This window comes from Schistocerca americana, chromosome 3, assembly GCF_021461395.2.
Source record: "Schistocerca americana isolate TAMUIC-IGC-003095 chromosome 3, iqSchAmer2.1, whole genome shotgun sequence".
In the NCBI taxonomy this organism is placed as follows: Eukaryota; Metazoa; Arthropoda; class Insecta; order Orthoptera; family Acrididae; genus Schistocerca; species Schistocerca americana.
In genome coordinates this window covers 157,294,404-157,318,493 of record NC_060121.1, presented here as the reverse complement: position 1 = coordinate 157,318,493, position 24,090 = coordinate 157,294,404, and the positions used below count along the sequence as shown (strand labels likewise).

The 24,090-nt window shown below is 42.8% G+C and overlaps 1 protein-coding gene across 2 annotated transcripts in view; it reads right to left on the bottom strand.

Moving 5' to 3' along the window:
- Positions 1-24,090, bottom strand: part of LOC124605630 (lysophosphatidylcholine acyltransferase) — a 691,248-nt gene that overhangs the window by 3,683 nt on the left and 663,475 nt on the right. For both annotated transcript variants that reach the window (XM_047137446.1, XM_047137447.1), the window contains exons 6-8: positions 17,998-18,135; positions 3,338-3,463; positions 144-300 (exon numbers count right to left, since the gene is read on the bottom strand). In XM_047137446.1, the coding sequence (XP_046993402.1) occupies positions 144-300; positions 3,338-3,463; positions 17,998-18,135 (421 nt within the window). The remainder of the gene's footprint in view (positions 1-143; positions 301-3,337; positions 3,464-17,997; positions 18,136-24,090) is intronic.

Sequence of the window (24,090 nt, the reverse complement as noted above, 5' to 3'; positions counted from 1 at the left end):
TTTTCAATTAATCATATAATCTTAAATGAGAGTTGTATCACACTGTAGCTATAGGTCAAAACTCTGATGGCTCACATATTAAGCATTTAAGTATGATAAAATGATGTATGTTCACAGGTATTTAATATAATGATTCTATTCACCTTATCGTATAGGCAGAAGAGCTGCTGAAGATGACCATCACTGGGCTCTATACCGAGTAACTTTGCAAATTGCTTATAGGAGATTTTGCCACCTTCTTTGCTGAAAAGATGCCTGTGCTCAGACAGAATCTTTTCTTCAGCATCTGAATTCACTAACCTGCAAAGCAATTAAAAAGCATGTTAATTCACACAGAATTTTCTTGAAACTAACGTGAATTCAAAATTATGATTGCAGTTCTTTGTTGATATAACAATTACTGTATATCAGAAGGTCATCATTTCAAAACTTTTCTTTTCTGCCCATGAAAGCTTCAAAATGACAAAATTCTTGCAAATGCAGAAGTAAGGACAAAAATAAGATGTACCACAGACACGGAATGTACATTTATCTTACATAACAACTGTGGGACAGCTAATACTAAAACATAAATGATGGTTTTGGAAATTCTTTTTTCATAAGTAATCACGTTTTTCATAAATTGGGGGACAAAGGTTGATACACACTTAATAAATAATGGAACACTTGCTGAAATACCCCATAATAAATGGTCTGGCATAAGATGAAAGATATTGGAAAATGGAGATGAAAGAGGCTAGTCACAAATGTGTGAAGAGGAATAAATTTGAACTACATGGTGAGGAATATATAAGCAGATAAGCAGAGGAATGAACTCTTGAGTAGAGGGAAAGTGAAGGGAAGGAGCAAGAAATTACAATGGAGAAAGAAAAAAAGGAGATAAGGAAGCAAATCTGCCTAGTTCATGTACAGAAAACAATTATAATTAATTCTAATGAATCTAACTGTGGCCTAGTACAGCTATAACAACCTTTGATGATCTACCTTTGAAAAATAAAATGTTTGGCAGACAGTACAAATAAGTTTCCATGCAGATTCAAGTTGTTTCAGTTTGCTAACTCGGTCCATACTATGAATCCAGTTTTGAACTGAAGTAAGTTTATGACTATCTAGAATTCCAACTTCTGGGCAGGCATTGACATTTTGTTATAAAACTTCCTGGCGGATTAAAACTGTGTGCCGGACCGAGACTCTAACTCGGGACTTTTGCCTTTCGCAGTTAAGCGCTATTTCTGCAAGGTTTGCAGGAGAGCTTCTGCAAAGTTTGGAAGGTAGGAGGTGAGGTACTGGCAGAAGTAAAGCTGTGAGGACAGGGCACGAGTCGTGCTTGGATAGCTCAGTTGGTAGAGCACTTGCCCGCGAAAGGCAGAGGTCCCGAGTTTGAGTCTCGGTCCGGCATACAGTTTTAATCCACCAGGAAGTTTCATATCAGCGCACACTCCGCTGCAGAGTGAAAATCTCATTCTGGACATTTTGTTAGATTGCATACTGGCATGTACTTTTCGAGTATTCGTCCAGAACATGTACAAAAAAAGGTGATGAAATAGGTGGTAATGTGCAATTTTTTATCAAATGGTATTAATTTATTCAATACCTGTATAAATAAATGCATACTCATGTAATATATACAACCATGATGATATTATTGTATAAAATACAAATCAGTTAATATAATTAAATACTTTAAAGAACTTATCATAATTACTCTTATGCAGAGCATAGGCCTATTCATAATAATAATACATTGTTTTGGAGGATAATTTAATAAAATTCTCATATGCCTAATTATTTTCCACTTCTATCTTTTGACTAGACAATTAATGACACATAACTAGAGTTAGTAAGATGTAATGTTTAATGAGCCTTGTATAACACTTTGAATTCTTCCCAAGACCACAGTTCCTTGCAAAGACTGGCTATTTACCCTAGTCTCCTCCTTTACAATTAATATTGTAGAAATACTTTCTTTTACTTCCTCAAAGAAAGTGCAAATAAAAGCAATAGTTGGTGCCATTGGTCCTCCTCCTCCTCACATTAGCTGCACAGCATCTGACTCATTCAGCACTAGTGCAATTCAACAAGTGGATTGCTGGGCCCTATATACATTCTGATCATCATTGACTGTGGCCATGCTCATGCAGACTGCCTACTCCCTATCTGACTGAGCCTTTACTTATAACCTTTCTGCACTAAAGCATTTTATACTCAACAAAGGGCACATTCACAACTCGCTGCCTCTTTATAATTCTTAATATTTCTGTGTTTGCCAATGAACTCTACCTTATTGAGAAGTGTACATGCAAACCTTTCTGTGCAATGTTCACACACCAGCTTGCTCATTGGTCACCAAGTACAGTACTTCGTCCTCATCCTCCCCTCCCCTCCCCTCCCCTCCCCCCCCCCCTGCCCCAACCTCTCCATAAAGAAGAACAGAACTCTGGATGCACATGGACTAAGTTCATTATATCCCCTATGTATAATTTCATTCCTCAACTCAAAATCTCCTGCATTAAATGAACTCTCTCTCCCCCCCCCCCCCCCCCCATTTCACCCATAATTTGTACATTACTCACCCAACAATTACATTGTATTCTTTATCTTGGATGTTATTCCACTATTCCAATCAAACTGGAACTCCTTTGTTAGAGTATGAAATAACTCGTGTAAGAAATGATTGCAGAAATAGTAAACTGTAATTCCCACTGTCAAAAAACAAGTACCTTATGCTTAAAGTATTCTGACCTTGGTTCTCTCAGGATACAAGTGCTTCAGACATAATAGGTAACTGTCCTAGAGCTGAGCAACCATATCCTTTGCTCCAGTCTTCAGTTCTTCAAGTTATGATGTAAATGAAGAACAGCTTTCTTTAAGGCCAGTAAAATCTCTGAGTCTACCTTCATCACATGATCTGTAGCCTCTGTAAACTAGACTGTCCACATTCTCTCCTTCATAGATCAGATCCGACCTGACAGCTTACTTCAATGACTCATCTGTTTCTCTTCCACCAAATACCATCCACTGCTCAAATTTCCATTCATGAATTGATCTAAAAATTAATGATTGGTATTCGTAATTTATAATCCTTAATCAGTAAATAATTGGAATGTAGCCAAATGTGGATTCTAACTGTGTTGTAACTTGATTATGAATAATTTGTTCTTTGACATTGCATTCGTTGTGAGAGTGGCCTATGAAATAAGTAACTTAACTGATGGGGGCAACAAAGATTAAATGTTAAGTATCAGTTTAAATAGAATGAGCATTAACTAATAAAACATTGTCACCTACTAAAAAGCTAATTAACAGAAACAGAAAAAAAGTTTCTTTAAGTTCTTACCCAAGCCGTCCCCTTAGCTTCTGAACTTCAAGCAAGCCAGCAGCTCCTGGTATATTGAGCCTTTTAGCTCTTGTTATAAGACGGCAATCATCATATGTATAATCTGACATGGGTATGCCAAGAGCCCTGCCAGAAAAAAAATACAATTATACATTTAAACTTGGGAATCTGAGAGGATCAAAGATTCAGAACCTTTACAATGTTCAACAGACAAAAAGCAGTAAATTATAAAATTGTGCAAATGAAACTAAAAGAGAGAAAAAGGATAAAGGGAGATTAGTGTTAAGTATACCACTGATTATGAAGTCATTCAAGATGGAGCACAATCTGGGATTGGGAAAGGATGGTGTCTTTTTCAAAGGAAAAGTCCCAGCATTTGCCTTAAGCACAGGAAAGCTAAATCTGGATGACCAGATAGGGATTTGAGCTGCCATCCTTTGGAATGCAAGAAAAAAGAAAAATTCATGTCCTGCACACAGTAAGGATATGCCTTGAGCAAAAGATACGTTCTCACACTAAGGATTGGCTGAGTCCCTCTGCCTATTCTGTACAGATGGCTATCTAGGCTACCTGCTGGCTGTCACTCGGTGCACTCTGAGTACTGCTGACATCCTCAGCAGAGGGTGAGAGCACTTAATATTCACACATGTGAGGTGTTTTCAAATATTTTTATTTCTACAGCTTCTTTTATAAAGTTATCCCAAAATCCCTTCATTCTCATAATGACAGATGCTTCATCAAATAGAATTTGATATCAATTTTCTAAAGTATGTTGTGCCACAGCTGATTTTTCGGGGTATCATAGGTATAAGCACCTCTTGTGTTCCATCCTGGGTTGGTCCACAGTGCACACTGTTTGGAGAATGTAGTAACAGCCACACTACACAGCTTACAGTACCCACTGTGGAGCAATGCCGGACAGAACAAAAGAGTTGTCCTGCATACGCTATCCTAAAAAATCAGCTATGGCAGAACATGCTTTAGAAAAATCGACACCATATTCTATTTGACGAAACATCTGTCATTATGAGGATGAAGCGATTTTGGAATAAGGATAGCATTGTAAAAGAGGCTGTAGAAATAAAAATATTTGTAAATGCCATCAACCAGGAGGGCGGTTTGCAATTCAGCATAGCATGAGACCCGGGCATTGGAAGGTTGAAGCGGTTGCAATGAATGCCATATCTGGTTGGAAGGGAGCGCCAGTGATTTCACAGCCAGCAGCGTGGCTATATAAGAGTGAATCTGTGGTGTCACAGCAGTCATTTACCATTTGACAATGATCAAGGAGATCTTGTTTGAAAGCTTGAGGGATTTTAACCACCTGATGCAGCCGGAAGCCTGAGAACATTTCACTAACTCATATTGCCACGAGACCATGCATTCATATGTATCCAAGTCTGCAGTGCAGTGCAGTTCTGTGATGATGGTTACAATTTAGCATTGCATGGGTTCCAGAGGCTGCAAAGTTGAACTGGTACAAGAAATCTGGAGACATTGCACATTAGGGTGACCCTTAATTTTCAACTTTCTTAAGTTCAGCTCCCACCCTCTCATCTTGCTCCATTTACGGAATCAACAATATGTGAAAAATTTAACTCAGCCAAACAACTACATGGCAACCCCTAATGACCATGAAGTTCTAACATTTTCACACAAAAGTCTTTTTTTTTTCAGATGAAGTGAATTTTTGGTATTTCCTTTGACATCACTTCTAAATACAACTCATAAAATAAATAATGTGAGTTTTCTTTCATTTAATCAACATGCGATTCTTATTTCCAGTGGGTTGTGATTCGCTATTGCTAAAATGCACAGAATGTCATCATGGTGCATTATTTTATGTAATTCAACACAAAATATTCACAAACTATTTGGAAAACTGGCAGAAGCCAACTTCGTGGAAGATCAGTTTGGGTTCTGGAAAAGTGTAGGAACACACTGAGCAATACAGAACCTATGACTTATCCTAGAAGATAAGCTGAAGTAAGGCAAATTTCTACTAGATTTAGAGAGAGGTTTGACAATGTCAGCTGGAATACTTGCTTTCAAATTCTGGATTGAATTAAAATGAATTTTATTTGATCCTGTAAGATTACATTGTGGACAGTAAATGTACATGTAATACAGGACATGTCAAAGTAGCAACATTCATCATCACTTATTTTTCTACCCCCTTCAGCTTACATTTTTACATTATTGATAATGAATAACAATATATACAAATTTAATGGCATAAGTATTCTGCAACACTGTAAAACTCTTTTTCAATGAGATAGTCTTTAAGTTTCTTTGGAAAGTCATTGTCAAGTACACTATCTTGCAGGTTTTTAGGCAGACTTCTTAGTAGTCTGATTCCAGAGTACTGGGGTCCTTTTTCTAACATTGCCAGTTGGTGGGGTATGCTCCGTTCTTCATTCTTCCTTCTTGTATTGTGGGTGTGTACACTAGCATTTGTAATCCAGTCCTCACTACCATTTGTGATGTACATTATTGTCTTGTATATATACAATGATGAAAAAGTTAAGATACCTAACTTCTTGAAACACTTTCTGCAAGTTTCAGAGGTCTTTCTTATTAAAATGGTCCTAATTGCGTTTTTGTGAAGGTAGCAGGAACAAAATGCAAGGAGATAATATTTATTTACAACAAACCACGCTGTGATTCTCAGAGTTGAAGAATATGAAAGAGAAACAATAGCTGAGAAGGCAGCGAGAGAAAGTTGCATTCTCTCCCCAATATCATTCAGTCTGAACACTGAGTAAGCAGTAAAGGTACCAAGGGGAAGTTTGGAAAGGAAATTATGGTTCAGGAAGAAGAAATAAAAACTCTGAGGTTTGTTGATGATGATGTAACTCTGTCAGAGATGACCAAGGACTTGGAAGATCTGTTGGCCAGAGCGTATGGGGTGTCATACAGAAGTAAAGATGAACATCAACGGAAATAAAACAAGGATAATGGAATGTAGTCAGGTAAATCAGATGGTGCTCAGCTAAGTAGTTTCAAAAATGAGATGCTAAAAGTAACAGATTAGTCTTGTTATTTGAGGAACAAATTAAATGACGATGATTGATGTAATGAGGATAGATAATGAAGACTGCAAGTAGTAAAAAAATCATTTTTGTAAAAGAGAAATTTAAATGGTATGAAATCTTTTCTGATGGTAGTTACTTTGAATGTAACCTTGTACTGAAGTGAAACATGGATGACGAACAGTTCAGACGGGAAGGGAATAGAAGCTTTTGGAAAGTGGCTCTACAGACGAAGGCTGGAGATTAGATCAAATTACTACTGAAGAGGTAGTTTATCGAACTGTGGAGAAAAGAAATTTATGGAACAACTTGATTAAAAGAAGATACTGGTCAATAAGACACATCTTGAGGTGTCAAGGAATCATCAATGGAGGGAAGTGAGAGTGATAAAAATAATAGAGTCAAATCAGGGCATTAATACAGTAAGCAGGTTAAAATGGATGAAGAGGCTTGCACAGTATAGACTAGTGAGGAGAGCTGCATCAAACCAATCTTTGGATCGAATATCAAGGAAGCAGCAGCAGCAACAAATTCATACTGTTGTTATTGTTAGATAATTTTATTCTGTAGCATGGACCACTTCTATATCTGAATGGCAAGGGTTGCTGCCTTTGGTGCAGACAGACACAGGTTCAATTCCAGGTACCTCCTCTGAATTTTATGAGGTAGAAAGGTCTGGAAAGGGGTCCACTCAGCCTTGTGAGGCCACAGAAAGAGCTGCTTGAATAACATGGCACTACCCGGTTCACTTACTTGCAACAACAGTTGGAAGTACTGGTGACATGATGATCACACATCTGACGATCATAGAATGCTCCTTGTACTGCCTTGTAGGCAGCACTCAGTCAGCCTGACTAAACAGGCCTAAGGCCTATCAATAAGTGGCATTAATGCTTTTTTTCTATTTTATAGCATTGTATTTTTATAATGTTGTGTGATTGGTTTACTTAATTTGTAACTAAATATGAGCTTGTCTTTCATGGTTGATTTTTCAACCTTTGTTTCAAGCAATTTGCACTGATGGTGTGAAGGCAGTTCTGTGACAAGTTCTTCCTAGACTTATAATATCTAGTCAGCTTATTCAGCTACTGCATTACCCAAATTAATAAAAAATAAATAAAAATAAAAAAATTTAATATTCTCTTCTGTATGTTACGTTTCCAATAAAACCATTGAAGCCAAGCCACTCTCAAAGTAGCAGGCTTCAAATGTTTTCTTCAACAATTTAACAGTTTTAAAGCTCACAACAAAAGGAAGTACAGCACTAGTAATACAAACATTGTCAAATTTTTGGTTAAAATTCATGAAGTCCTACAAGAGGAATGGTGCTGGTAACTTAACAGACTTTACAATGAATGAAAAGTTTTGTGCAACCAGACGAGGAAGAAGAGAGATCTTATTAACATGACTAACATGCTTGGGAATAGGTGAAAACAGGAGGATATAAGTATTTCCTGAAGCTTAAATGCTGAAAAAGATGTCCAACCTTCATGTCTGGTGTATATCAAAATGGAACAATGTGTTGCCATTTATCGGCATTGGTTTGTTGGTTAGTTGGTTGTGGGTTAACGAACTGAACAGCAGCAGCAGGGTCATCAGTCCCTTGGTGCACATGTAGTTCATCTGGAGGTAGTGAAGCCTGCCAACAATGCATTGTGAAGATGAAAGCATGTAGGTATGATAAAATATTGAAGGCAATACTGATCCCATTGAGAAATAATTTACTGAGAAATATATGGATCAGACCGGTATGTAAGTCACAGCAGACAAGGGGTCTCCCATGGCTAATCCATAGCAAGAGAAACCTCAGCCGCATCCAACCCCATCAACACAATTACAGAGCAAAGAATGCCTTCCAGTCAGAAATTTAGAACAGTGAGAAGGGTAAAATGTACTAGGTATCAGATAGACTGTCAATAATAAATACAAGAGGACATAAAGATGTAAGGGGAGAATAGGTGTCCCTGGGGCCCTGCAAACAACAGTAGTCATCCCACCCAGTCATCCAACCCAATTCATTAAGGATTAAAGAGCACCCTCTTATGAACAGAGTGATACCCCTAAAATGTAAAATATGGTATGGTAGATGGAGAGGCAAACTGCATTTAAAATCAATTAAAACAGAGTAAAAGAGGGTTGGAAGAGGGACAGCTGGGGGAGGAGGTAGGGTCGAATGTTTTCCCTGACACAGAATGCAGCGGGAAACGTCCCAACCCCAAGCATCCTGCTGTCACCCCAATGGTAGTTTAAAATATTTTATCTTAGAATAAAAACCACTTCCATCGAGAAAAGGGAGAACCAGTTCAACTGTCTGCAAATCATCTTTAAATATTAGAGGCAAAGAATTCGGGAGACCATGCTTAACATGGAGAGCCAGTAAGAAGGGGCATTCCACCAGAATATAAGCTAGTGTCTGTAAGACTCCAGACCCACAATGTTGGGGTTGCTCGTTTCATACAATAAAATTAGGGCTTAAGCTGGTATGACCATTGTGGAAGCAACATACAACAGTGTATTCCTTCCAGAACGAACAGGAGGAGGAGTGCCAAGCAGCAGTAGTCTCCTCAATAGTGTGGAGTTGAGAGGATAGTAGCCCACAAAATGTTGCTTCATCTCCGAGTGTGCAAGGACCTTATTCTTTTTTTTTTTTTTTTTTTTTTTGTGGTTTTCGGGCGCACAACTTCAATGGTCATTAGCGCCCTGACTACTCTAAGAATGCACCGCGAGGCACAAGTTGACAACAACAACTAAAAGGGAAAACACAATAAAAGACAGACTGACAGGCATAGGATTAAAAAACATCATCAAATGTCCTTAGCGAGGTGTGTCAAATTGATAAAACAAAGAACACGAGCAGCTGCTCGTGGGTCATCCGCTAAAATGGCATCGAAAGTATTAGGCAGGTTAAGATCGAGGCGCAGTGTGTTAAGATCAGGACAGGACATTAAAATGTGTCTAACCGTCAGCAAGTGCCCACATGGGCAGAACGGCGCCGGCGCAGCCGTCAGCAGATGGTGATGGCTGAACCGGCAGTGTCCAATTCTTAACCTTGCTAAAACGACCTCCTCCCGCCGAGAAGGGCGTGAGGAGGACGTCCAAGCCACGGGAAGAGGTTTTAAGGCCCGAAGCTTGTTGTCGGTAAGTGCAGCCCAATCGGCATGCCACAGCGACACAACGCGCCGACAAATGACCCTGCTAAAATCGGACGAAGGGACACAACAAGAAGCTGTCCGAGGCTGGAGGACCGCAGCCTTGGCCGCGGCATCTGCAGCTTCGTTCCCAGGGATACCGACATGGCCAGGAACCCACATAAAGCTAACCGGCGTACCGACGTCCACCAGCTGCTGAAGAGAGCGTTGGATCCGGTGTACGAAAGGGTGAACCGGGTACGGATCACTGAGGCTCTGGATGGCGCTCAGGGAATCTGAGCAGATGACATAAGCAGAATGTCGGTGATGGCAGATGTAAAGAACAGCCTGGTAGAGGGCAAAGAGCTCAGCTGTGAAGACCGAACAATGGCCATGGAGCCGGTATTGGAAACTTTGTGCCCCGACAATAAAGGAACACCCGACCCCGTCATTGGTCTTAGAGCCATCTGTATAAATGAAAGTCATGTTGTTGAACTTCGAACGAAGTTCCAAAAAACGGGAGTGGTAGACCGAACCGGGGGTGACCTCTTTTGGGAGCGAGCTGAGGTCGAGGTGAACGCGGACCTGAGCCTGGAGCCAAGGTGGCGTGCGGCTCTCGCCCACTCGAAAGGTTGCAGGGAGTGAAAAATGAAGGTGTTGAAGGAGGCGACGAAAGCGAACTCCAGGGGGTAGCAAGGCAGAGACATACAACCCGTATTGAAGGTCAAGAGAGTCGTCAAAAAAGGAACGATAAGACGGATGGTCGGGCATTGACAGTAGCCGACAGGCATACCGACAAAGCAGTATATCGCGCCGGTAGGTGAGTGGCAATTCGCCAGCGTCAGCATGAAGACTCTCTACGGGACTGGTATAAAATGCTCCGATCGCAAGTCGTAAACCCCGATGTTGTATGGAGTTGAGGCGGCGTAAGATGGATGGCCGTGCAGAGGAGTATACGAAGCTCCCATAATCCAGCTTGGAGCGGACGATCGACCGATATAGACGAAGTAGGACGGTTCGATCCGCTCCCCACGACATACCACTGAGAACACGGAGGACATTTAAAGAACGGGTACAACGGGCGGCCAAATATGACACATGTGGAGACCAGCTAAGTTTCCTGTCAAAGGTAAGGCCTAAAAATTTGATTGTCTCCACGAGTGGGAGAGCGACGGGACCGAGTCGTAAGGATGGTGGGAGAAACTCTTTGTAGCGCCAGAAGTTAATACAGACCGTCTTCTCGGCAGAAAAACGGAAGCCATTGGCGACACTCCAGGAGTAAAGACGGTCAAGAGAACGCTGAAGACAGCGCTCCAGGACACGTGCACACTGCGCGCTGCAATAGATGGTAAAATCGTCCACGAAAAGGGAGCCTGATACATCAGCTGGGAGGCAATCCATTATTGGATTGATCGCGATGGCGAAGAGAGCGACGCTCAAAACTGAGCCCTGTGGCACCCCATTCTCCTGGCGAAAGGTGTCGGACAGGACAGAACCCACACGTACCCGAAACTGTCGATCCATTAAAAAGGAATGAATAAAAAGAGGGAGGTGACCGCGAAAGCCCCATGTATGCATGGTGCGGAGAATGCCCGCCCTCCAACAGGTGTCGTAAGCCTTCTCCAAATCAAAGAACACAGCCGCGGTCGGGCGCTTCCGCAAGAAGTTATTCATAATGAAGGTCGACAAGGTAACCAGATGGTCAACAGCAGAGCGGCGCCTTCGAAATCCACATTGTACATTGGTAAGTAGGCGTCGAGACTCGAGCAGCCAAACCAATCGAGAGTTAACCATTCGCTCCATCACTTTACAGACACAGCTGGTAAGCGAAATAGGTCGATAACTGGAAGGCAAGTGCTTGTCCTTCCCCGGCTTAGGAATCGGGACAACAATAGACTCGCGCCAGCATGCGGGAACATGTCCCTCAATCCAGATGCGATTGTATGTACGAAGAAGAAAACCTTTACCCGCAGGAGAAAGGTTCTTCAGCATCTGAATATGAATAGAATCAGGCCCTGGAGCGGAGGACCGTGATCGGCCAAGTGCGGTTTCGAGTTCCCGCATGGTGAATGGGGCATTATAACTTTCACAATTCGAGGAGCGGAAGTCAGGTGGCCTAGCCTCCTCTGCCTGTTTGCGGGGGAGGAAGGCAGGGTGGTAATGAGCGGAGCTCGAAACCTCGGCGAAAAAGCGGCCGAAGGCATTGGAGACAGCCTCAGGGGCCACAAAGACTTCATTCGCGACCTTCAAGCCAGAAACTGGGGAGTGGACCTTAGTGCCAGATAGCCGGCGCAGGCTACCCCAGACAACAGAAGAAGGAGTAGAACTGTTGAAGGTGCTTGTGAAAGCAGCCCAGCTGGCTTTCTTGCTTTCTTTAATAATACGACGACACTGAGCACGTAATCGTTTATAATTAATACAATTCGCCACTGTAGGGTGGCGCTTAAAGGTGCGTAAAGCACGTCGACGAGCACGTAAAGCGTCTCTACATGCTGCGGTCCACCAGGGGACCGGTACGCGACGTGGAGAAGAAGTAGGGTGAGGGATGGAATATTCAGCAGCAGCGAGAATGACTTCCGTGAGGTGTGCGACCTGACGATCGCAGCTTGTGAAGGTTTGATCCTGAAAGGTAGCCCTGGAAGAGAAGAGCTCCCAGTCTGCCTTGGAGATGGTCCAACGAGAGGAGCACGGAGAGGGAGTATGCTGCAGGAGATGGATAACACACGGGAAGTGGTCGCTCGAATATGTATCAGAAAGTGCATACCACTCAAACCGGCGTGCAAGTTGGGGAGTACATATAGAGAGGTCTAAATGGGAATAGGTGTGAGATGTGTCCGAAAGAAAAGTAGGGGCGCCAGTATTGAGGCAGACAAGATCGAGCTGGTTGAAAAGGTCTGCTAACAAGGAGCCCCTCGGGCAGGATGCTGGAGAGCCCCAAAGGGGATGGTGGGCATTGAAGTCTCCAGTTAACAAAAATGGTGCAGGTAGCTGAGCAATAAGTTGCATCACGTCTGCCCTGGTAACGGCAGATGACGATGGAGTGTAAACGGTACAAAAGGAAAACGTAAAAGTGGGGAGAGTAATGCGGATGGCAACTGCCTGCAGGCCGGTGTGCAACGTGATGGGATCGTAGTAAATATCATCCCGGACCAGCAACATAACCCCTCCATGAGCTGGGATACCTACCACAGGGGGTAGGTCAAAACGCACAGAGGTGTAGTGTGCCAAGGCAATTTGATCGCATGGGCGTAGCTTCGTTTCCTGGAGGGCTACGACAAGCGGACGGTGCAAGCGGAGCAGCAACTTCAAGTCCTCTCGGTTGGAGCGAATGCTGCGAATATTCCAGTGAATAAGTGCCATCGTAAGAAAAGAAAGATGAGAGAAGTGGTCACCTCGAAGGCCGCTTAGGGCCTGGCTTCGAGCGAGCACTGCCGCCGCTATCAGTAGGCGGACAGTCATCGTCCATTGGGTCTATAGGGTCATCGGCCATCTCGGGAGGATGGCCGGGAGGGGGAGCTTCCTCCGCCAGTGAACGGCCAGATGTACGGCGACCAGTGGTGCGGCCAGGCGAAACGGATGACGGCCTGGGGCGGCAGCCGCTGGGTGGCGCAAGAGAAGAAATGCGCCGTGGCGGGGAAGGAGAACTGTGCTTCCTATGCGCCTTTTTGGAAGGACGTGTAGTGGAAGTACCGGTCGAAGGCTGTGAGGTCGAGGTACGGAGGAAGTCTGCACGGGATGGTTCCTTCTTGAAGGCCCGTGCATCTGACTTCGGTGTCTTCGTTTTAGCAGAAGCTGAAGAAGGTGCTCGTGTCTGTGGGGTGATGGGAGGAAGAGGAGACGTCGACCGCGCGATCTTAGCACTGGCCGAACGGACGACCGTGGTGCTGAAGGTCAGATCGCATGTCTGGGTTGCTACCTCCCGGGTAGTCCGAGGAGAGGCGAGGACAGTACTGTATTTCCCCGCTGGGAGCAGCGTGGGCTTCCTACTAGCCAATAGCTTGCGAGCAGCCGAGGTGGACACTTTCTCTTTGACCCGAATTTCCTGGATACAGCGTTCTTCCTTATAGACAGGACAGTCGCGGGAGGATGCTGCATGGTCACCCTGACAGTTCACACAACGAGGAGACGGAGGTGGACAGTCACCCTCATGGGCATCCCTGCCACAGGTGACACATTTAGCCGCATTGGAACAAGACTGTCGAGTGTGATTGAAACGCTGACACTGGTAGCAGCGCGTAGGTGTCGGGATATAGGGGCGAACAGAAATAACCTCGTAGCCCGCCTTGATGCGCGATGGCAGCTTAACACTATCGAAGGTCAAGAAAATGGTCCGGGTCGGTACAAGGTCATTGTTGACCTTTTTCATGACCCTATGGACAGCCGTCACGCCCTGCTCAGCGAGGAATGATTGAAGCTCCTCGTCAGTCAATCCGTCGAGGGAGCCAGTATAGACCACACCACGAGACGAATTCAAAGTTCGGTGGGCCACCACCCGGACAGGGAACGTGTACAGGAGGGTGGCCCGAAGCAGTTTTTGTGCCTGAAAGGCATTCTCAGTTTCCAGTAATAAGGTGCCGTTACGCAACCTGGTACAGGATTTGACAGATCCGGCTATGGCATCTACGCCCTTCTGAATAACGAAAGGGTTGACAGAGGAAAAATCCTTTCCGTCCTCAGTTCGAGAAACTACGAGGAACTGTGGGGCAGGCGGTAGTACTTTTTTCACTGTTGGCTGGTCACGTTTCCGTTTTTGGGTCGAAGTCGAAAGAGATGGAGTAGAATCCATTGCGGAGGAATCCCCCATGATTGCCAGCGTCTCCGATGGCGCGCTCCTTCCTTGTGGGGACCCTCTCAGAGGGCACTCCCGCCTTAGGTGAATGTTTACACCTCAGGTCACACCTCCCGAGAAACAGACGGAGGGACCAATCGGCATGGTCAGAAGGTATCAGCTCAGGCAATCACCCCTCCCCGGGCCTGGCCTTTACCAGGGGGTACGCGCGTGCCTTACATGTCTACCCAGGGCGGGGACTTACGCGTTACCCCGTCACCGGCTACGCGTGCGAACGCGTGGGTCGGCCTTCAGGCACGCACAGGGAGGAAGGAAGGAGAGGAAAAAGAAGAGAGAGAGGGAGAAAGAGGACAGACTGTCTCAAACGCCGAGGCGGAGACCAGAGAAGGCAAGGAGAAGAAGGCAATGAGAAAGCAAGAAGAAGAAGAAGGCAATGAGAAGGCAAGGAGAAAAAGGCAATGAGAAGGCAAGGAGAAAAAGGCAATGAGAAGGCAAGGAGAAGTCAAGGGAAAGAGTAAGGAAGACAGTGAGGTGGAGAAGAGCAAAGAAAGGAACCAACAAAAGGAAGGAAGAAACGAGAAGTGAAAAACCAAAAGGACCACGATGATAGGTCGTGGAACCGTCCGTCTCCGGACGCAGGCGCTAACTACCCCCGTGAGGGGGATGGACTCCTTTTAGTCGCCTCTTACGACAGGCAGGAATACCGCGGGCCTATTCTAATCCCCGGACCCGCAGGGGGGAAGGACCTTATTCGTACCTGGAAATATGCACCTGGGATCACCAAACTGAATACGGGGCAAGTAATCGCTTCTCTAGCCAAATGGTCAGCCAGATCATTCCCTCGAATATCCAAATGACGTGGGATCTGGAGACAAACAACTGGGCAGAAAGTATGGTTAAGATCAGGGAGAAGGTAATGAATAGCAGGTATCACAGTGTGACAAGAGTAACAATGATCAGTGACCTAGAGGCTGCACACTTAGTCACTGTAAATTAAAACACAGTCAGGGGAGGCTTAGTTAACAAAATGTAGGGCTCTGTTAATGCTATTAGGTCCTTAAAAACACTAAACATTCCCAACAACAAATGTTGTTCCTGACCAGAGGAAGATGTAAAAGCGTATCACATTCTATCCATAATTTTAGAGTTGTAAGTGTAAATGATGGTACCACCCAGATACTCTTAGAGAACTGAAAGAAACAGACACCAGAAAGTTGGAGGCATAATGAGCTTTAGGACCATGGAATAGAGCTGTTTTAATTTGTGGCTTGAGTACCAACAAAGGGGACAGGAGCAGCTTTCAACTGGTAACCCCACACAAAGGGGTTGATGCCCTTGTATGCAAGAAGAATGTGATACATTGGATAATGAGGAAAGTATAGATGGTTGAATCAGAACAGCCATTGTGTTGGTTCAATCTGGTACATTTCATGAGAAAATATCCACCTTGATGCCATGTAACCCACTCTTGTACTCTCTCCATGGGCACCACCAAGCTACAGAAAAGGCTATCTGGCATGACGGTTGTTGCCTGGAGTACTGATGGCCCAGAAATAAAGGCATACACACCTTGGCATGTGTGGAGAGTTAACAGCTCAGGCATCAGAAGTCGAACCCTTTGTTGTTGGGAAGTAGTATGTGCTACTTCACGGCCTTCTGTCCCATTTTCTCTACGCTACAGAAAAAGCTTTCAAAATGGAGAACAGACTGAGTAGGGGACAAAAATTACTTCAACTGACAAGTGATGCATGAGAAATAAATGGAGATGTTGATGAGAGAAAGCAGAACCTACGGGAATAGCTGGGTCAAAATCAGAGGCTGCCTCCACAAGAAGGAAAGGAAAGTAATGACAATTGGAGATGCGAAAAGATATGGGAGCTACAACAGCTCAGGGCCCTGTGCTCACCAAACAAAAAAGAAAAAAAGACTGGTTGTCAGTATTGCACACAAAAACAAATGATAAAATCAATCAATAAAAGCAGTGATGTAGGTGACAACAGGAAAAACTGTCTGCCAGTGTTCAGCGAAGATCAGCAACGATAATAAACACAGAAGCACCTCCAGAAAGTCAAGGTACTTTGCTCTTCTTTTATTTGGGATAAATTTATAGGAACAAGACACACAGAAGACAGACATAACTTAGCCTTACTGACCCTCAAAAATTAGTGCCACACTGTGATGAAGAGCTGCTCCCAGCATTCGCATCTGTTGAAAATGTTGATGGCATGGCAATGATAGTAAAATTTCAAGATAAAGAGCAATTGCTGGAAGTGCCTGACATCTGAACACCTGCAGGAGAAGACAGAGAGAGACATTATTTTTACTGATAACCAATAAAATTCTGTTAAGCAGCAAAAGTTGACTGAAGGTGCCTCTAAAAATAAAAATAAAAAAATTGTACCTTCCTTTTGGTCATCACATTTAGGGTAATCTTTCTTTTTTTCTTTTGGTTCTAGTTCATATCACTGATGATGCAGCTTCCGTTACAGGTGTGATCCTTTTAAAAAGATTTACAGAAGCCTCAACACAACTCTTTAAGAAGATTTACCATAGCTAGCAGCAAGAAGTATCCAATGATATCTGATCTACCATTTGGTTTCTATTGTATCATCACTCCACATACAAACAAAACGATCATTATTGAGAACTTTGGTGGCAATACAGAGAACAGGGTATCATTCAGTGATAAGTCATTCTAGGTGGATGACAAAGGCAATTTGTGTATTCAAAATATATTTGTTTCAAGACCAATTTCGCTTATCTCATAGGGTGAAGAACTCTTTAAGAACAATAGGTATTTTTCTTGTTCTTGCAATTAAAGTCATTTATTATGATTTCCTATTCATAAGCCAATTGATGAATTATCAGAATACTGTCCTGGAAATCAGTGTGGCTGCTGTGAATTACATTTTCAACCATATTTGCTACTCTGTTCCTGAAACTGTCACTCTATTCTTTGTGATAATAATAATGATGAGGATGATCCAGGAAAATATTGCAGAAGTTATGTTGCAAGCAGCCAAAGGTGAAAAAGAGGAAGAAGAAATAAAATTGACTAAAGAGGTACAATTGGCATGAATGTTAGCTCAGAACACTTTGTAGCAAGTGCTACGGTATCCTTGTATGTGTGTCTATAAATTTCTTTCAGAATTAAAAAGGAAATAGAGGAGAAGGTATACCACTTTTGAAGGGATTTAACAAATGTGTATACTATTTTCCAACTTCATCATTTTTGGGGATCCTATGGGCCATATATCACAATGCACTAGCACCAGTTGCATTACATCTGAGTATGTAAGGGCTTACCAGGAGTCCAACATATTCATTCCCACTTCACAATGGCCACGGAGTACTTGATTGAAAGCTATAGCATTTTTATCATTTCAAGCAGCTGGATACTTGAGAACATTTTATCTGATGTGAGACTGTTTACTCTCGTTCAGTGTATGGACAGAACTTCCTGTATCTCACAATGTCCAGTCATAATGGAATCTGCAGTAGTTTCACTGACCCCACTCCCAGATGCATGCACTGCTATGCAACATGTTATAATGGATGTAGTCAAAGTTTTCTTAGTGGAATGTCTGTCCATCATTTGTGAATAAGATAATTAAATTGCACAAGACATATATGGTATTGTGTGTGTGCACACACACACACACACACACACACACACACACACAAACTGAACAATGACTGAGAAATATTCACCTTGCCATTAATTTCCGTACATTATTGGCGTAAAGTTTGGGATCTCTCTTCTCATCTTCATTTGGATGGTAGACAGGCAGAAATTCTATGACACAGCTACTGTGAACTTGTGTGAGAGTAAGCCACAGCAGTTTTAACCTGTGAAGCAAGCAACATATTATTTCAGGGTTACCCATAATGTTAGAAAAGGATTTACACTGTACAGAGAGAAACTGTTTATTCATCCATCACAAACTATTAAACAATTATGTATCTCCTTGAAAGTTGTGGCAAATGGGCAAACAGAAATTCACAATTTCACATGTTACAAAGACACATTTCACTACCAGTAACAGTATTGCCACTTTTCTTTGAAATATATGATAGTTGTAGCCTATACAATTTACTTTTAAGTATAAGATATTCACACTTTGTACATCTTTGTTGCCATGCTATCTTATATAATATAGAGTGAAACTGACATAAAAGAGATACGATTTGGGCTCAAAATGCAGCTGATGATGGGGTCACTACAGTTGTGACCAATGTGAAATTTAGCAAGAATGGATTGCACCTATAAAATGGGAAATGAGTGTAGAAGTTTATGTTAGTCTCTTTTTCAGTCTGTTTGAATCCTTCGTCCTCACTGATTCTCTATTCACATAAGCTTGAATTCTTGCAATCCTTGTTGCACAGATTCTGTATGACAATGGCATTATATTTTACCAGCTGTATCTATTTTTTGCGTATGTCATTTCCGCACCTGATACATGTGATCCTTGATAACTGATACCAGCTACATTGTGCATGTCAAAAGTAATGAAGCGTGAGAGAAGAAAGGGAGATAAAATTTACAGTAAGAATACAAACTAGATATGCTCTCAGTTAAGAAAATATCTATCCAAAATGATAAAACGTAGAACTGTTTTGAAGTATACCAAATCAAATAGAGGGACTGATAGAAACTTGTTATTTCTTGTACTTTTCCATACTTTCCCAACTACAGAAATATGTAACACTTTCAAACATCAGCTCCACCACAGAGGGCCACTAACTCTCCTGCTACACCCAGGACTCCCAGATTTAGTGAGCTTCAACTATCCAGCAAAAATTGCTTGAACATCATGGTCTTTCAGCGAGTCAGCTCCAAGATGCAGAATGATTGGTTTTTTACTCAAGTGTAAGAATGAACTTTGGTGTCCCCTACCTACAGACAACAACATTTGTCCTTCTGGCAGGACTTCACATTACTGCCAGAAAACTTGACCCCAGTGGTGACTCCTGAACTCTTCCACAAGCAACCATTTCAAGTCTCTCTGACAATAAACATTGTGTGGAGTTCAGAAGTGAGCCCATTGCCTCAGCTCCCAACTGTAGACAATAGCAAGCATTCTTAACTCTCAGAATCTAGAAACGTAACATAAATTCCCCCAGATGCTTTATTGACAACTAGAATAAAGGCTCAAGGTTGGTTGTCAGTTGGACTAGACTCAAGTAAGCAACATTGAAATCGATTTCTTTTACATTGGTAGTGCCACTAATTCATGGAGGGGTATGTAATACTAAAAAAATATTTAACTTTCATAAAAGCAGCGAGTTCAATATACGAGGGTTGGAACTTAAGTAGTGGCAACTATTTTTTCACAACCGATGCAAAAAGAGTTACATGTTTGAACCTGTTACTGTGCTTCAAAGTAGTCACCAGCATTGTGTAGAACCCATTGCCAGTGATGTGGAAGGCGTAGTATACCGATAGCAGAGCCTGTTCTGTTGATGGTACGAATGGAGCGGTCGAATCTCTGGAGCGGTCGAATCTCTGGAACAGTTCTGAAGCGAATGTCACGAAGTGGTTCCTTCGTCTTCGGAATCAAATCAAAGTCACAAGACCTAAGTCTGGGGAGTATGGTGGATGGTACAGTACTTCCGAGTCCCATTGACCGAACAGAGCAGCCACAGCTTGCGCTGATGCGCCCGCGCTTTGTCATGCAAAATAATGGTTGCGTTGCACAGAAAGTGTCACTGCTTCTTTTGCAAAGCTGGTTGCAGGTGATGCTACAAACATGAACAGTAATACTGTGCATTGATGGTCTGCCGTGGAGGAATGTAACGCGTTAGGATAACACCATCACAGTCGTGCACGAGGATCACCATAACTTTAAACTGTTCCATTCGCACCATCAACAGAACAAGCTCTGCTAACGGTATACTACGCCTTCCACATCACTGGCAATGGGTTCTACACAATGCTGGTGACTACTTTGAAGGACAGTAACAGGTGCAAATGTTTAACTCTTTTGTATCGGTTGTCAATAAATAGTTGACACTATTTAAGTTCCGACCCTCATTACTAAGACAAAGCTTTTATTGATAGTAGACAGAGAAGTGAGCATTTTACAGCACAGTCAAACTTTTTCATCCATAGTCATATAACAACAATATTATTTTCAAATGGAATTGTGTTTAACAGGGTTTGAAACAATGAATGATACAATGATACAATGATGCAATACTTGTCAAACATAGCAATACATGTACAATTATACTATATTTGCTTAAAAATGGAGATGGTACTGCACTGTTCTGAGACACTTTGGCCTCAGATTTATTCCTTTTTTCTTGTTATTTTGAACAATTCTTTTCATTACATCATTTAATCTTTTTTTCATGAACTATTTCATAGAATTATCACCTAAATCCATGTCATTGAATTTCTCAGCATCTAAAAATTGTGAATTGTGAATGAACTTAAATCATGATTTTTCGTATCTACAAAACAAAAATATGGAACTGTAGAAGTAACAGAGTTTGTGCCCAGATTGAGATCACGTTAATAATTGAACTGTGACTATTAAATGTTGTAAGTGTAGCAGAAATGTAACAAAAGGCCTTCGGGTATGTGCACAAACTTAATGGGGTGGGTACACATCAATTGTATTTGATTGGTAAGCAAAAACATATGTATCACATTAGTGTAATTCAGTTCTGAGCAATTAAATGGGTTGTGACAGAATCACCGAAAAAAAATGTTATTCCAACACTGATAAATGACATGTCTACAATGTAGGAAAAAACAGATTGCCACTTATTGTGCAGCAAGTTGCAGAAGGCGCAGTTAAAACACACTTACGTAAAGTTTTCAGCCACAGCCTTTATCAGTAAAAGTGTACAGGTGGGAGGAGATATGAACACTGTATGGTGGAGAGCACGGGGACTGGACTGCTAACAGGTGCAGCATCAGAAGATTGTGGGGCAGAGAGGTGGGGAAAAAAGAAGCTAATTGGAGAGTTGCAGGGAAAGATGGGTGGATATGTTGGCAGAGGGCTGCAAATAAACAGGGTGGGAGATGAGAATGGGGAGGAGATAGACAGAGGGGGGTGGAGACTGCTGGGTGGAGGATGTGGGGACAGTATGTTACCACAGGTTGAGGCTGGGATCATTACGACAGCCAGGAATGTGTTGTAAGGATAACTCCCATCTGCACAGTTCAGAGAAGCTGGTGATGGAGGGAAGGATCCCGGTGGCTCAGGTAGTGAAGCAGCCATTGAAGACAAGTGTGTTGTGTTCAGCTGCATTTTGTGCCACAGGGTGATCTACTTTGCTCTTGGCTACAGTTTGGCAGTGACCATTCATCCTGGTGGACAGCTGGTTGGTATTCATACCAATATGAAAAGCTGTATAATGGTTGCAGCAGAGCTGGTTAATGACATGGCTGCTTTCACAAGTGGCCTGGCCCCTGATAGGATAGGATAAACCTGTGCCAGGACTGAAATATGAAGTGCTGGGTGGGTGGAGCAGGCAAGTTTTGCTCCTGGGTCTTCCATAAGGATATGATCCTTGAGGTAAGGGGTTGGGATTGGAAGTGGCATAAGTATGGGCAAGGACATTGTGAAGGTTGGGTTGGTGGTGGAACACCATGTTAGGAGGGGTGGAAAGTGTATCAGGCATGATGATAGGTAATCGAAGCCTTGGCAGAAGATTTGGTTCAGTTGTTCCAGTCTGGGGCAGTTCTTGGTGATGAAGGGAACACTCCTTCATGGCTGGTTCTTGAGGGTGGTGGGAGGATTGTGGGTGTGAGGGGAAGTGGCAAAAGAGATCTGTTTGTGGCTTAGATCTGGGGGATAGTGCCTGTGTGTGAAGGCCTTGGCAAGACCATCATACTGAGCAAGGAAGTTTTTGTCACTGCAGATACACTGTCCCTGGGTGGCCAGGCAGTATGGATGGGATTTTTTGGTATGAAAGGGATGAAAACTGTCAAAATGCAGGTACTGATAGTGGTTTGTGGGTTTAATGTGGACAGACGTGCACATAAAGCCATTAGAGAGGAGAAGGTCAACATCTATAAAGGGGGCATGCTGGGTTAAGGAGGACCACTTGAAGCGGATGGGAGGGAAGCTGTTGAGGTTGTGAAGAATGAAGATAGGGTGTCTTGGCCCTGAGTCTAGATCATGAAGGTATCATCAATGAACCTGAACCAGACTAGGGATCCAGTGTTTTGGAAGCCTAGGAAGATCTCCTCTAGATGGCCCACAAGAAGGTTGGCATAGGAGGGTGCCATGTGTGTGCTGCAGATTTGTTTATATACCTTCCCTTCAAATGAGAAGTAGTTGTGGGTTAGGAAAAGGTAGTGAGGTGTATTAAGAATGAGGTAGTGGGTTTGGAGTCTGAAAGACATTGGAAAAGTTAGTGTTCAACAGCGGTAAGACATTGGGCATAAGGTATGTTGGTGTGAACAGTGATGAATAGGAATCCAGGAGGTAAAGGGGTGAGTCAGTGAGTGAAGTGGTTGGTGCCTTTGACATGGGAGATTAGGTTACGAGCAATTGGTTGGAGGTGTTGGTCAGTGTGGGCTGATATTCTTTCAGTGGGGGCACAATAACCCACCACAATGTGGGCATCCACAGTGGTTAAGTTTGTGGAGCAGGTAGAAGGCGGTTTGTGGGGTTTCATAGGGGTGAGGAGGGAAATAGATTCAGGAAAGATGTTTTGGGAAGGGCCTAAGGCTTTAAGCAGGGACTGTAGTGTGTGTTGGACTTCTGGGTTGGGATCACTCTGGCAGGGTTTATAGGTGGAGGAGTATGATAACTGGCAGAGGCTTTCTACCAGATTGTCACTGCAATTCACAACAGTAATGGTGGAACCTTTATCTGCAAATAGAATCATCAGATCATGGTTTGCTTGGAGGTTGTTTCTTCTACTGAAACATTGGTGTCCTGAGGGAGGGACCTTGGGAAGGATGGTGAGGTTCAGTTGGAGGTAAGGAATTCGGTATTCCTGGAAGGTGACCAATGGGTGGTTACATGGGAGGGGGGGGGGGAGGGGGGAGGAGGAAGGATCACAATTGGATGGTCATATAAACTGGAAGAGCCACAGTTCAATATTGGGTTAAGGGTGGTTTTCCTTGGAGGGATTTATGGCAAAAAAATGCTTCCATTGCAGGGATTGGAAGAAGGAGAATAGTTTTTTTGACAAGTCCAGCATGCTTAAATTTGGGTGTAGACTTAAAATGCCTATATGATGAATTGGCTAAGTTAAAAACTGTCTCTGCGTTATTACAATTCAGAGTGAAAGTACCTGTGTCAATGTAGACTCATTCAATCAATACAGAAGGTCTAAGAACTTGTATAAATATGCAAATGGCATCAGAGAATCAACACCTTACTTACAAAAACTAGCAATAAGTTAACCATAATGTGTGAACATGAACACATCAAACATGAAAACACTCATGGGTGCCTGAAATCAGTGAACCTAGCACTGAAAACTTCTGCAAATGAAACCAGAAAAACAAAAGTAAATAGAGAGAATAATTCAGACAAAAAAAAACTCAGCAATATGTAATAGTATTTGGAGACAGCTATGGAAGAAACATTGCACACAAACTGAATGATGTAGTGTCTCCTTTACTGCTTTTGATGTAGTACAGCCAGGAGAACTCTTTCGGCAGTGCTACAGAACCATAGCTCCCTTAATGAACTCTCAAACAATAATTTTATTACAATTATTGGAGACAGTAATAATTTTTACAGAAATGAGGACTTTCATGCTATAAGGTGCTTATCTGAGTGGTATTGGTACTTTAACAGTTGGTACTTTCAGCTCACATAAAGTCATTAG